At 43.2% G+C, this 14,534-nt stretch overlaps 1 protein-coding gene across 3 annotated transcripts in view; it reads left to right on the forward strand.

Annotated features, from left to right (window-relative positions):
• Nucleotides 1-14,534, forward strand: part of smarca2 (SWI/SNF related, matrix associated, actin dependent regulator of chromatin, subfamily a, member 2) — a 140,792-nt gene that overhangs the window by 54,227 nt on the left and 72,031 nt on the right. For all 3 annotated transcript variants that reach the window (XM_033017796.1, XM_033017797.1, XM_033017798.1), the window contains exons 11-15: nucleotides 443-496; nucleotides 1,546-1,676; nucleotides 3,885-3,942; nucleotides 9,595-9,698; nucleotides 13,599-13,746. In XM_033017796.1, coding sequence (XP_032873687.1) covers nucleotides 443-496; nucleotides 1,546-1,676; nucleotides 3,885-3,942; nucleotides 9,595-9,698; nucleotides 13,599-13,746 — 495 coding nt within the window. The remainder of the gene's footprint in view (nucleotides 1-442; nucleotides 497-1,545; nucleotides 1,677-3,884; nucleotides 3,943-9,594; nucleotides 9,699-13,598; nucleotides 13,747-14,534) is intronic.

A 14,534-nucleotide genomic window follows, 5' to 3' on the forward strand; every position in this document is an offset into this window, starting at 1 on the left:
TTTTGGTGTCTTTGCTTAAATTGTTATTCTAGATCAATAGGTAATGTGTATTGACAGCCCATTTGATGGTGTAAAAGAAAAATGTACTATCACAGCTGAACCCTTTTAATATTTTAGAGGGTAGATGCTTTAAACTAGTGTCAAACTGCTGCCAATTTTGACATTAAGAGTATTCTTGATTCTCTATTGAATTGAATTTACTAGTTTCAAGCCCTTTTCCACTGATTTCCGCACAATCTGAGCTGTGCTTTTGATTGAGGCATTTAATTAAAGGTATATTTGCGTTCTCTTGTACGTGAAATAACACTGTCTGAGGATATGCTGTTCTAGGTGTCTTGTCTTTCCTCCTAAATTTCCTCATTGATGTAAATAGCATTGTTCATAGTTAAACAGTTTATCTTAAGGCCAACTATAATTTTTCAATCCTTTTTAAAACCAACAGAAAACGGAGGAACCCGCCGAAGGAACAAGTTCTAGCCTTGCTCCAGATAGTGAAGTGAGTTATTTTGTCATTGCTTTGCAATTTTGTTTAGAATTTTTGTGCCCATCAATATAAGTATGGCTATGAAGTGAGAATTAATTTAGATGCACAGTGCTTACTTAAAAAAAAAATTGTAGCAAGGAAGATGAATGGAAATTATTACCTTAGTAATTAAATTGGTGCCTACTTAATGCCTACTTAATGTCAGTGTGGGATTTGGGGGTCATAGTTGGCAACCACAAAATAACTTTCCTGCTTAAAACTGAGCATTTGAAATTGATACATAGAACTGTACAGCATCAAAACAGCCCTATTAGCCCACATTGTCCATGTCGACCAAGTTGGCATACTGGGCTGTAGAAACAAAGAACTGCCGATGCTGGTCTATACCCAAAGATAGACACAAAGGGTGCTGCCTGACCCTGCTGAGTTACTTTTGCGTTTATCTTGAACAAACTGGACTATTCTGTTTTGCCTGCATTCGGCCCATAACCCTATAAACCCTTCCTATCCATATCTATCCAAATGTCTTTTAAAAGTCGTAATTGTATCCACTTCTATAGCTTTCTCTGGCAGCTCATTCCAGATATGGACCCTTTGACCGAAAATATTGCCCCTAATGTCCCTTTTAAATCTCTCCCTTTTCATCTTAAGCCCATGTACCCCATTTTTAGAATCTTCCACCTTGCAGGAAAAGGACTGATCTTGTACCCATCGGCCCCCTATGTTTCGAAGAAATAAATCCTAACCTCTCCTTATAACATAAGCCCAGCATTATCTTGTGAATCTTTTGCACCCTTTCTAACGATGAACTTGTCCTATAGCTGGGCAGCCAGAACTACACACAATATTCCAAATGTGATTTTCAGAATTTTACGGGCTTGGTTTCTTTAAGGTTTCATGTTTATTTATATTTAATATTTTTTTGGGGATGCTTAATCCATATCCAACTTTCCTTGGACTTCTAACAAAAAGATAAACTTACTTGATTACTTATTTTGAGGGTGTCAACTTGAAGTGTGTGATCTTGCTTCTCTAAGTTATGAATTCTATATTTATTAAAGCTCTTGGATGAAAGCAGCCAGATGAGTGATTTACCAGTCAAAGTTGTTCATGTTGAAACTGGCAAAGTTCTGCAAGGGCCTGAGGCTCCAAAAGCTATCCAGTTGGATGCTTGGTTGGAATTGAATCCTGGGTAAGTATATCATGTTTGCATTTGGCGTATTAAAGATGCAGGGGTGCTCCTTTCTGTTCTATCATCCCAACATTGATGTGATATACTCTTATTCACTGCAGCAACTCTCTTGGTTCTTCAGGATCTATCTTTAAAATATTGCATAATGCTTCCTGTTTGTTGCTGCCACTGTTCCCAAACCATGATGCTGTGATGCTTCTCGATAAAATTCTTTCTACGGTGCAACTGTGGACGTTTGTGAGGTTTGTTGTGGAAATGCTGAACTCCTAAGTCTTCTAAGGATGTAGATGCATTGGTGTGCTTTCTTGGCCATTGCTTCGATATGGCTGGTGATATTTATTCCTAAGAACATGAAGCTTCCAACCATCTCTAATTCGGCGCCATCAATGTATACCAGGGTATGTGTGCTGCAACGATTCCTGAAGTCTTTCACATCTCCTTTGTCTTGCTGAAATTGAGGGAGTGGTGGTTATCTTGGTGGTTGTCTTGACACCGGGTTACGAGGTTCACAATCTCCTTTCTGTACTCCATCTTGTCATTATTTGATATCCGGCCTACTACGGTGGGCCGGTCTGCGAATTTGTAAATTGAGTTGGATTGGTATTTGGCTGCACAGTCATGAGTGTATAAGGAGTATAGAAGTGGGCTGAGAACACATCCCTGCAGGGTACCAATGTTGAGGTTTATCGTAGAATATGATTTGTTACCGATCTTCACTGATTGTGGTCTGTTAGTCAGAAAGTTGAGGATCGAGTTTCAGAGGTGAGTGCTGACTCCACGTTCCACGAGTTTGGAGATTAGCTTGGATGGGATTGCTATTGAAAGCAGAGCTATAATCTATGAATAGGAGTCTGACGTAGGTGTCATACAATTGCTGTGAAATTAACCTGTCTTTACATTTCGTTACAGTCACCTGGATTTGGTAATTTCAGATAAATTCCCCACAAGGGGATATTCAAAAAATATCCTTGTTGGGAAGAATGGGCCAACATTTATTTCTGTGCACAAATCAAAAATTACAAGGAAGATCTAGATCACAAATTGCTGCATTTACTGTGGAGAAAGAAACTGTTAACAATTTTGGGCATTTCTTTGATCTGAAATGTTAACTGATTCGCTCTCCATTGATGGTGCATGTTTGACCTATTAATTTCTGGCATTTTCTGCTTTTATATTTAAATTGTGTATCTAGTGTTGTGAAGTGCAATACTGACAAATATTGCATCTCTTTTAACAGACAATAGAAGTAGGTGAGTGCACAGCTTTTGTTGACAAGAAGTGTTTCTTTATTAGGATCTATTCAGGGGGAAAATACAGATGATTTAACTATGCTTGTTTAGTTTCTTATTATTGCCACGTGTATTGAGGTACAGTGAAAAGCTTTTTTGGGTGCAATTCAGTGGGGGAAAAAACTACATGATTATAATAATGCCGTCCACAGGGTACAGATAAAGGTTATACAATTTAAGGCAAGATAAAGTCCAATTAAAGATGGTTCAAAAGTCTCCATTGAGGTAGGTGGGAGGTCAGGATCACACTCTAGCTGGTGAGAGGATGGTTCAGTTGCCTGATAACAGTTGGAAAGAAACTGTCCCTAAATCTGGAGGTATGTGTTTTCAAACGTCAGTACCTCTTGCCTGATAGGAGAGGGGAGAACAGGGAATGACCGGTAAGACATGGCCTTGCTGAAGCAGCGTGAAATGTATATGGAGTTAATGGAAGGGAGGCTGATTTGTATGATGGTCGGGGCTAGGTCCACAACTGCATTTCTTTTGCGGTCTTAGATGGAGCTGTTCCCAAACCATGTTGTGATGCATCCCGATAAAATGCTTTCAACGACACATCTGTAGAGGTTGGTGAGGGTTGTTGAGGACATGCCGAACTTCCTAAGCCTTCCAAGGAAGTGGAGACGTTGGTGTGTTTTCTTGGCCATAGCTTCAATGTGGCTGGTCCAGGGCAAATTGCTGCTGATTTTTATTCTTAAAAACTTGAAGCTTTCGACCATCTCTACTTCCTGAGTTTCATTTATAATTTTTTTTAAATAATCTTTTGTTTGCACTTTACAGTTATAACCAAAATGTTTGGGTAATACACAATTAATTTTCATTAAATTATTTGAGATGATTTTATAATATATCCTTACAGTATTTTTTGTTTTTCAATCATCATCATGTTAATTTACTGGGGGGGGTTTTGCCACCATTTTAGGTATGAAGTGGCCCCACGATCAGACACTGAAGAGAGTGGATCAGATTATGAAGATGAGGTTTGTGAATTTTTTTGTAGCATTTTTGATCTTTTTTTTATTTCACAATTCCTATTTTTCTATATTGGGTGTATTTTCTTTATTGGGCTATTACTTTGCATTCTGTCAAATAATTGTTTTTCTCTTGTGAATCCAGTGCCATGTGCTTACAAAAACAGAAATAGAGACTTGAATAAATGAATGTGTTGGAATTGTGGGAGAGGTCTTTAGATTTCTGAGAGCACTTCTGGAGCAGCTGGGGCCTGTATAGATAGGTTATATGTCAACAGGACTGGAAGCAATATCCTTCTAGGAGGGTGTAAGAACAAACTTGCAGATGCTGGTTTAAACTGAAGATAGACACAAAAAGCTGGAGTAACTAAGCAGAACACAGGCAGTAGCTCTGGAGAGAAGGAATGGGTGACGTTTGGGTTGAGACCTTTCTTTAGACTGGTGTCAGGGGAGTGGGTGGTACAGAGATGATATGCAGTCGGAGACAGTAAGACTTGTAGGAGAACTGGGAAGGGGAGGGGATGGAGAGAGAGAGAGAAAGCAAGGGCTACTTGAAGTTAGAGAAGTCAATGGTCATACCGCTGGGATGTAAGCTACCCAAGCAAAATATGAGGTGCTGTTCCTCCAATTTGCACTGGGCCTCACTCTTGACAATGGAGGAGGCCTAGGACAGAAAGGTCAGTGTGGGAATGGGAGAGGGAGTTAAAGTATTTAGCAGCCAGGAGATCAGGTAGGTTTAGGCAGATCGAGTGGAGGTATTCAGCGAAACAATCGCCGAGCCTGCACTTGGCCTCGCCGATATACAGGAGTCCACACCTGGAACAGCGGATACAGTAGATGTTGGAGGAGGTGCGTCAACCTCTGACTCGCGTGAAAAGGCTGTTGGGGTCCTTGGACAGAGTCAAGGGGGGAGGTATAGGGACAGGTGTTGCATCTCTTGCGGTTGCAGGGGAATGTTCCTGGGGAGGGGGTGGTTTGGGTTGGAAGGGATGAGTTGACCAGGGAGTCGCGGAAGGAACGGTCTCTGTGGAAAGCAGAAAGGGGTGAAAATGGGAAGATGTGGCTAGTAGTTGGAGGTGGCGAGGATTATTTGCTGTTTGCGACGGCTGGTGGGGTGGAAGATGAGGACAAGGGGGACTCTGTCTTTGTTACGAATGGGGAGAGGGGGAGCAAGAGCGGATATCGAAGAGACCCTAGTGAGAGCCTCATCTATAATGGAAGAGCTGAACCCCCATTTCCTAAAGAATGAGGACATCTCTGATGACCTGGTATGGCACATCCTGGGCGCAGATGCGGTGTAGATGGAGGAATTGGAAGTAGGGGAATTCACTATGATACTGCAACAAGGGAATGGTCATAAATAGATATGACCTATTGTTTTTATAGAAATATGGTTGTACAGTGATGAAAACTCAACTGAATATTCCAAGATATTTGAAATATAGGAAGGACAGCAAAAAAATGAAAGGAGATTGAGGAGCATGGATGATAAAGATCCTGGAATTTGAATTATTTTAATTGGAGCTATGAAGCAGCAGGGGACAGAATATATTAGTAGGAAGTTATGTTTTGTAGGCTTCTCAAAAGTGGTCATTTATTTATTTGCCTCGGTACTCCACAATTTGAGATTTGTAATAGAAAAAATGACATGTGGTTCAAGTGCATATAGTCCGATTTTAATAAAGGCCATTTTTATACATTTTGGTTTCACCATGTAGAAATTACAGCAGTGCTTATACATACGCCCCCCATTTCAGGGCACCATAATGTTTGGGACACACCAATGTCATGTAAATGAAATTAGTCATGTTTAGTATTTTGTTGCATATCCTTTGCATGCAATGACTGCGTGAAGTCTGTGATTCATGGACATCACTAGTTGCTGGGTGGCTTCTCTGGTGATGCTCCACCATGCCTGTATTGCAGCCATCTTTAGCATATGCTTGTTTTGGGGGCTAGTCCCCTTCAGTTTTCTCTTCAGCATATAAAAGGCATGTTCAATTCGGTTCAGATCGGGTCATTGACTTGGCCACTCAAGAATTGACTTTCATTGACACAACCTTGGTCCTCATGTTGATAAACAGCAATAAAAGTTTCCAAAGGTGATGGAAAGACTGGAGGAAAGACCAGATGCTGAGATCTCTCTTATACCTGCATTAAAGAAGCATTTAAACATACCTAAGCAATTACAAACGCTTGTGAAGCCATGGACGGGACTATGTATAAACACAGCTGTAATTTCTGCATGGGGAAACCAAAATGTATAAAAATACCCTTTAATAAAATCTGACAATGTGCACTTTAACCACATGTGCTTTGCTTTCTATTACAAATCTCATATTGTGGAGTACAGAAGCAAACAAATAAATGATGGGTCTTTGTCCCAAACATTATGGAAGGCACTGTAAGTATGATTGCACCTATGTATAGTAAGATTTTTACTGTACTGTATGCAAAAAAAAAAGGGGAATTTCATTGTGCCTAGGTACCTATGACAATAAAAGTACCATTGAAGGGATCAGGTTTAGGTTGATGATGATATGGATGCCCAGGAATTTTGATGCTGTTGACAGTTTCTGCAGTAGCCCCCTTGATAAGGACAGGATTGTGTTCATCTTAGGCTCTCTTCTCACGCCTGCTCCTTGGGTCAACATCCAGTTATTTTCTCGTGCTGACATTAAGAGCTAGCTTGTTCTTCTGATACCATGATACCAAATTCCCAATTTCTTCCCTGAACTCCATCTTATCATTGTTGATCCAGCTGACTATGGTGGTATCATCGGCGAACTTAAAGTTGGTGGTATTCTTGGGCACCCAGTCACGGGTGTACAGGGGGTGGAGCTGGGGACTCAGGACACAACATTTCTCTTTGCTCAATAGTTTAACAAAATACAGAAAGCTGGCTGAACTATAGCTATGAGAAGTGTTACCATCGAAAAAGTACTGAAGATACTAACATGTATGTAGGTAGACAAACCTCCAGGGCCTGATCAGATATATCCAGACATTGCGGGAAACTCGAGAGGAAATTGCGGGAGCCCTGGTTGAAATTTACGTGTCATCCTTAAATACAGGAGAGGTGCCGGAAGACTGGAGGGTGGCAAATGTTATGGCTCTTTTCAAGAAGGGCTGCAAGGAAAATGCTGGGAACTATAGGCCGGTGACCTTAACATGTGTAGTTGGAAAGTTACTAGAGAGTATTCTGAGAGATAGGTTAATCAGGCATTTGGATGGGCAAGGGCTGATCAGGGATAGTCAGCATGGTTTTGTACGTGTGAGGTCGTATCTCACAAATCTGATTTTTTTTAAAAAAGAATTGATCAAAAAGGTTGATGAGGGCAAAGCTGTAGATGTTGTGTACATAGATTTCAGTAAGGCATTCGACAAGGTTCCGCATGGTAGGCTGCTCTGGAAGGTTAGATCGCATGGGATCCAAGGAGAGATAGCTGAATGGATAGCAAATTGGCTTCATGGAAGGAAGCAAAGGGTGATGGTGGAAGGTTGCTTCTCGGACTGGAGGCCTGTGACTAGTGGTGTGCCTCAGGGTTCGATGTTGGGCTTGTTACTGTTTGTCAACTACATCAATGATTTGAATGAGAACATACATGGCAAGGTTAGCAAGTTTGCCGATGATACAAAAGTGGGTGTTTTTCCAGATAGGGAAGATGGTTGTGAAAGATCGCAGCAGGACCTGGATCGATTGGCCAGGTGGGCGGAGGAATGGTTGATGGAATTTAAAACAGAAGTGTGAGGTGTTGCATTTTGGGACGTCTAACAAGGGCAGGACCTACACAGTAAATGGTAGTCCTCTGGCAGGTGTTGTAGAGCAGAGGGATCTAGGAGTACAGGTGCATGATTCCTTGAAGGTCGAGTCGCAGGTAAATAAGGTAGTCAAAAAGGCTTTAGGCACATTGGCCTTCATCAGTTAGAGTATTGAGTATAGAGGTTGGGAGGTCATGTTGCAGTTGTACAAGAAGTTGGTGAGACCGCATTTAGAATATTGTGTTCAGTTCTGGGCACCATGTTATAGGATAGTTATCATCAAGTTTGAAAGTGTTCTGAAAAGATTTATGAGGATGTTGCCAGGACGAGAGGGTGTGAGCTATAGGAAGAGGTTGAGTAGACAGTGTCTCTATTCCTTGGAGTGCAGGAGGATGAGGTGTGATCTTATAGAGGTGTACAAAATCTTGAGAGGAATAGATCGGGTAGATGCACAGAGTCTTTTACCCAGAGTAGGGGAATCGAGGACCAGAGGACATAGGTTCAAGGTGAAGGTACACAAAAATGCTGGAGAAACGCAGCGGGTGCAGCAGCATCTATGGAGCGAAGGAGATAGGCAACGTTTCGGGCCAAAATCCTTCTTCAGACTGATAGGGGGTGGGGGGAGGCGGGGAGAAGAAAGGAAAAAGGAGGAGGAGCCCGAGGGCTGAGGGAGAGGTAGGAAGGGGAGGAGACAGCAAGGGTTAACTGAATTGTGAGAATTCAATGTTCATGCCACCAGGATGCAGCTACCCAAGCGGAATATGAGGTGCTGTTCCTCCAATTTCCGGTGTTACTCACCCTGGCCGTGGAGGAGGCCCAGGACAGAGAGGTCGGATATGGAATGGGAGGGGGGGTTGAAGTGCTGAGCCACCGGGAGATCAGGTTGGTTAGTGCGGACCTAGCGGAGGTGTTCGGCGAAACGATCGCCAAGCCTACGTTTGGTCTCACCGATATAGATCAGCTGACATCTAGAGCAGCGGATACAATAGATGAGGTTGGAGGAGGTGCAAGTGAACCTCTGTCGCACCTGGAACGACTGCTTGGGTCCTTGAATGGAGTCGAGGGGGGAGGTAAAGCGACAAGTGTAGCATCTCTTGCGGTTGCAAGGGAAATTGCCCGGGGAAGGGGTGGAGCGGGAGGGAAGGGAAGAATTGACAAGGGAGTTACAGAGGGAGCGGTCTTTGCGGAAGGCAGACAGGGGGGGAGATGGGAAGATGTGGCGAGTGGTGGGGTCACGTTGGAGGTGGCGAAACTGACGGAGGACTATCTGTTGTATGTGCTGGCTAGTGGGGTGAAAGGTGAGGACCAGGGGGACTCTGCCCTTGTTGCGAGTGGGGGGATGGGGAGAGAGAGCAGTGTTGCGGGGTATGGAAGAGACCCTGGTGCGAGCCTCATCTATAGTGGGGGTGGGGAACCCCCGTTCCTTGAAGAATGAGGGCATTTGCGATGCCCTGGTGTGGAACACCTCATCCTGGGAGCAGATGCGGCGTAAGGTGAAATGGAAAAGATTTAATAGGATCTGAGGGGTACCTTTTCACACAAATGGCGGTGGGTGTATGGAACAAGCTGCCAGAGGAAGTAGTTGAGGCCGGGACTAACCCATCGTTTATGAAACAGTTAGACAGGTGCATGGATAGGACAGGTTTGGACGGATATGAACCAAGCGCAGGCAGGTGGGACTAGTGTAGCTGGGAAATGTTGGCCGGTGTGGGCAAGTTGGGCCAAAAGGTCTGTTTCCACACTGTATCACTGTATATGTCACTCTATGACTAAGTGATTCTTTGTCCTTTTTATTTGAGTCATGGTGGTATTTGTTTCATGGTTCATCTCATTTCACACGTTCTAGGCGGTATAATATCTGCATTGTTTAAGCTAAATATAAAATTCATTTTGGTTCAGGACGAAGATGAAGAAACACCAGGTGCACCTAATACTGGAGAAAAGAAGATTAAAGTTCCTACCATTGAAGATGTATCTGACTTTTTTGCCAAGCAGATAATTGAGTATGTATTCAAATCATTCTTGTTTACTGTAGAGAATTTAAAGAAATTGCAGCGAAGCACCTTATGCCATGCTGTCCAGTTAGCTGAGTGCACATTTTATTGACTTCTAAAAGTACCGTATTTCCCGGCAATGAAGACGCACCTGCTTCGAGGACGCACCCCCATTTTGAGTTGCTAAATTTTGAGAAATGGCTGGCAGGACAGGATCAAGGGTTTGGTTTAGTCCAGGGGTCGGCGACCTTTTTTGCGTAGGGGCCAGGACCCATGTTTGTGATAATACATTCCAATAATACATAGTTTTCACGTGTTTTTCAATGTTTTCTGCAATTTCCAGATCGCCTGCATTCCCCGGGACTTGCTCCCGTTCCCAGATCCCTCGCGTCCCCGAGACTTGCTGCAGTTCCCAGATCCCCCGCGTCCCCGAGACATGCTGCAGTTCCCAGATCCCCCCGTCCCCAGGACTGGATGCAGCTCCCAGATCCCCCGCGTCCCCGAGACTTGCTACAGTTCCCAGATCCCCCGCGTCCCCGAGACTTGCTGCAGTTCCCAGATCGCTCACGTCCCCGGGACTGGCTGCAGTTCCCAGATCCCTCACGTCCCCGGGACTTGCTGCAGTTCCCAGATCCCTCACGTCCCAGAGACTTGCTGCAGCTCCCAGATCCCTCACGTCCCCGGGACTAGCTGTAGTTCCCAGGTTGCCTGTGAGCCCCGGGACTGGCTGTAGCGCCCAGGTCGCCTGCCCCGGGACTGGCTGTAGTGCCCAGGTTGCCTGTGAGCCCCGGGACTGGCTGTAGTGCCCAGGTTGCCTGCGAGCCCAGGGACTAGCTGCAGTTCCGCTGTCCGGTCCCGGGGACCGCTCGCAGCCACCTGAGCTACTGAGTGAGTTGCTGGCATGATCCCCAACCCCCTCCTTCTCAATGCTCCTGCAAATTTACCCGTGCTGACCTGGGCCAGACTCCCCACACGCTGTGGAAGGAACTCTTTTCTCCCCCGCAGCGGTGCTGTCCTTTTACAGCCGCTGTACTGAGGGATAGCCAAGTTTATCTTTCTTGGCCAACAATCTAATCTTCGGCCTCCAAGACACAGGTACATTTTCGGGCCTTATTTTAGGGTAAAAAATAGCGTCTTCATTGCCGGGAAATACGGTATATGAATTGCAATTTGTATGTATTTTAGAAATTAAGACTCAGTATTTTTTGTCACACTTGCTCTAGATATCTATAAGCAGAAAATGTTTTAATTTGCACGCAGATTTTAAAAACAAAAAACTACCTCCAGGTTACAAATGTGATACAAACATCCGTCAATGAAAATAAATTTAACTTAACTTCCCTTAAATATTTACCTTCATAATATGTTGATGGTAAACCATGGAACATGAATAACATCTGGTGGTGGGCCTGTGAAGCATCCTTGGTGCAACAGAAAGAACATTTGCCTTTACTAATTTATATTAAGAAAGTTCATCAACTTTTGAAAAGATGTTAATGATTTAGACTGAGACATTTTTGGCTCAAAAATAACTCAGTTATTTCAGTCTTATCGAAACAGAACTGGAGTAGCCATCTACAGCGTGGCTGCAAGAGCAGATCTGATGATAAGAACCCTGTGGCGAATAATTCACCAATCCTGTCCTTTGCCTACCAAGTTTTAGTCAGGAGTGCGATGGAATGCTCTTCACTTGCCCAGACAAATGCAGCTTCAACAACACTCAAAGCTTGACACCATAACAGCCTACTTGAGAGGCATCCCATCTTTAGTCAGAGGGCGGTGAATCTGTAGAATTATTTGCTAGAAGACTGTGGAGGCAAAGCCAGTGGATATATTTAAGGCAGAGATGGATAGATTCTTGATTAGTACAGGTGTCAGAGGTTATGGGGAGAAGGCAGGAGAATGAGGTTAGGAGGGAGACATAGATCAGCCATGATTGAATGGCGGAGTAGACTTGATGGGCCGAATGGCTTATTTCTACTATAACATGATGTGTTACTATGCACTCATTCCACTGCCAAAGCACAGTGGAGGCAGATTTGTACCTTCTACAGGATATACTACAACTCACCAAGGCTAATGAGACAGCCTTGTGTATGCCCATGACCTCTACCAGCTAGAAGGAGAAGAGCAACACCAAGTGGAGAGTTGCCTCCAAGCCCCACCTCGTACAGATTTGGAAATATAATCCTTCACCATTGCTACAGAGAGAACAAGGAGGGAAGAGACAAAGACTTTAAGATTTTTGCCTTCCATCACAGTGAGGAGGTGCCTGGTGAACTCACTGTGGTGGATGTTAAATTTCTGTTTATTGTGTGTTTTTGTCATTTTTATTATATGTATGACTGCAAGGCAACAAAATTTCGTTCAGACCGAAAGGTCTGAATGACAAAAAATAAAATTCAATTCAATTCAATATGGCAGGCAGTGGCGAGTGGAGTGCCGCAAGGCTCGGTGTTGGGGCCGCAACTGTTTACCATATATATTAATGATTTGGAAGAGGAAATTAGGAGCAACACTAGCAAGTTTGTGGATAACACAAAGCTGGGTGGCAGTGTGAACTGTGAAGAGGATGTTAGGAGGTTGCAGGGTGACCTGGACAGGTTGAGTGAGTGGGCAGATGCATGGCAGATGCAGTATAATATAGATAAATGTGAGGTTATCCACTTTGGTGGCAAAAACAAGGGGGCAGATTATTATCTCAATGGGGTTAGGTTAGGTAAGGGGGAGGTACAGCGAGACCTGGGTGTCCTTGTACACCAGTCACTGAAAGTTGGCGTGCTGGTATAGCAGACAGTGAAGAAAGCAAATGAAATATTGGTCTTCAAGACAAGAAGATTTCAGTATAGGAGTAAAGAGGTTCTTCTGCAGTTGTATAATGCTCTGTTAAGACCACATCTGGAGTATTGTGTACAGTTTTGGTCTCCTAATTTGAGGAAGGACATCCTTGTGATTGAAGCAGTGCAGCGTAGGTTCACGAGATTGATCGCAGGGATGGCGGGTTGGTCATATGAGGAAAGATTGAAAAGACTAGGCTTGTATTCACTGGAGTTTAGAAGGATGAGGGGGATCTTATGGAAACATATAAAATTATAAAAGGACTGGACCAGCTAGATGCAGGAAAAATGTTCGCAATGTTGGGCGAGTCCAGAACCAGGGGCCACAGTCTTAGAATAAAGGGGATGCCATTTAAGACTGAGGTGAGAAAAAACTTTTTCACCCAGAGAGTTGTGAATTTGTGGAATTCCCTGCCACAGAGGGCAGTGGAGGCCAAGTCACTGGATGGATTTAAGATAGAGCTCTAGGGGCTAGTGGAATCAAGGGATATGGGGAGAAGGCAGGCACGGATTATTGATTGGGGACGATCAGCCATGATCACAATGAATGCCGGTGCTGGCTCGAAGGGCCGAATGGCCTCCTCCTGCACCTATTTTCTATGTTTCTAACATCCTGGAACTTCCTTTATCTCTCTCTGCTCCACCCCCAACAAAAAGTGGATATGCCCAAACCTCAAGAAGAACAGTAGTTCAATAAGTCAGCTCACTCACTTTCTCAACGGCAATTAGGGATGACCAATTAAACACTGGTTCAGCTATGAAGCACACGTCCCTTGAATGAATATATATTTTTAAACTATTCTCCTTTCTGAGACCCTGGCAAAACTATTTGTTTTGGGTGGTTATCTTTATTATTGCTAATATATTGGGTCTTGGTTTGATCATTCATAGAACAAGAACACATAGCATTCCACAGCTGATATGACTGTGTCATAGCCAAAAAATTTATCGCTCTTTCTCAATGCAATAAGATATCTCTCATCCACCGCGAACTTCCTGCTGCAGTAGAGTTAATCTACTGGACAAATTGTTTCATTAGTGTGATATTATCAATGGATCTTTGTGATTTTAGGTGCGCTAAACAAGATGTTGATGATGAATATAGTATGCGAGCGGGAATGAAAGGTTCACAGTCATATTATGCAGTGGCCCATGCAGTAACAGAGAGGGTGGAGAAACAATCTACTCTCCTAATCAATGGATCACTTAAGCAATATCAGGTAAGAATATATGCATATTTTGGTTCCCACATGTAATTATGCAGGAATATTTCCGTTGTTTTTTTACTTCCCATACACTTTCTTTGAAAATGAGGCCAGATAAATAAAAAAGAATGGAGAGCTACATATATTGGCGAAAAGGGTAATGTGCTCATTTTTTGAATAAACTGTCAGCATCATTTACTATATAGGTCAATGTGCAACCATCAATGTTTGAGCAACAGTCACAAAACTATGATGCAACAAAAATCAGTGTCTTCGGGGTCTGAAATTTAAGGGAACCAGGGCCAGCAGTTTGGCAGTTTTCATTGCCATGTATTTTTGTCTCTCTACTTGCCAATATTATAATCAAAAACAAAATACTCCAGTTCTAGAAATTTGAAAACCCCCCAGTAAATGTTGGCATTACTGGGAGAGAAACAAAGTTAATATTTCAGGTAGGCTTTTTATGTCTACCTTTGACCAGAGCCATTGATTTGAAGTTTTTTCTGTCTTCCTAACTTACTTATTATTTCCAGTATTTCTATTTTTGAATATTAGAACGTTATATAATTTTTTACATCTAAACTGTTTCTAATGTAATAGGGTGTTAGATAACCCTTGTTTTTTCATGAGGATTTGTCAGTTGTAGAAGGTGATTGGAAAAAGTTGACAAACTGGAGTAATAGCCCTGTCCCACGGTGCGAGTTCATCCCAAGAGCTCTCCCGAGTTTAAAAAAAAATCAAACTCGTGGTAAGCACGGAGAATTAACGTAGCGGGTACGTCGGAGCTCGGGGAAGTCTCTTAG

Source organism: Amblyraja radiata, chromosome 3 (genome assembly GCF_010909765.2).
Source record: "Amblyraja radiata isolate CabotCenter1 chromosome 3, sAmbRad1.1.pri, whole genome shotgun sequence".
Classification (NCBI taxonomy): Eukaryota; Metazoa; Chordata; class Chondrichthyes; order Rajiformes; family Rajidae; genus Amblyraja; species Amblyraja radiata.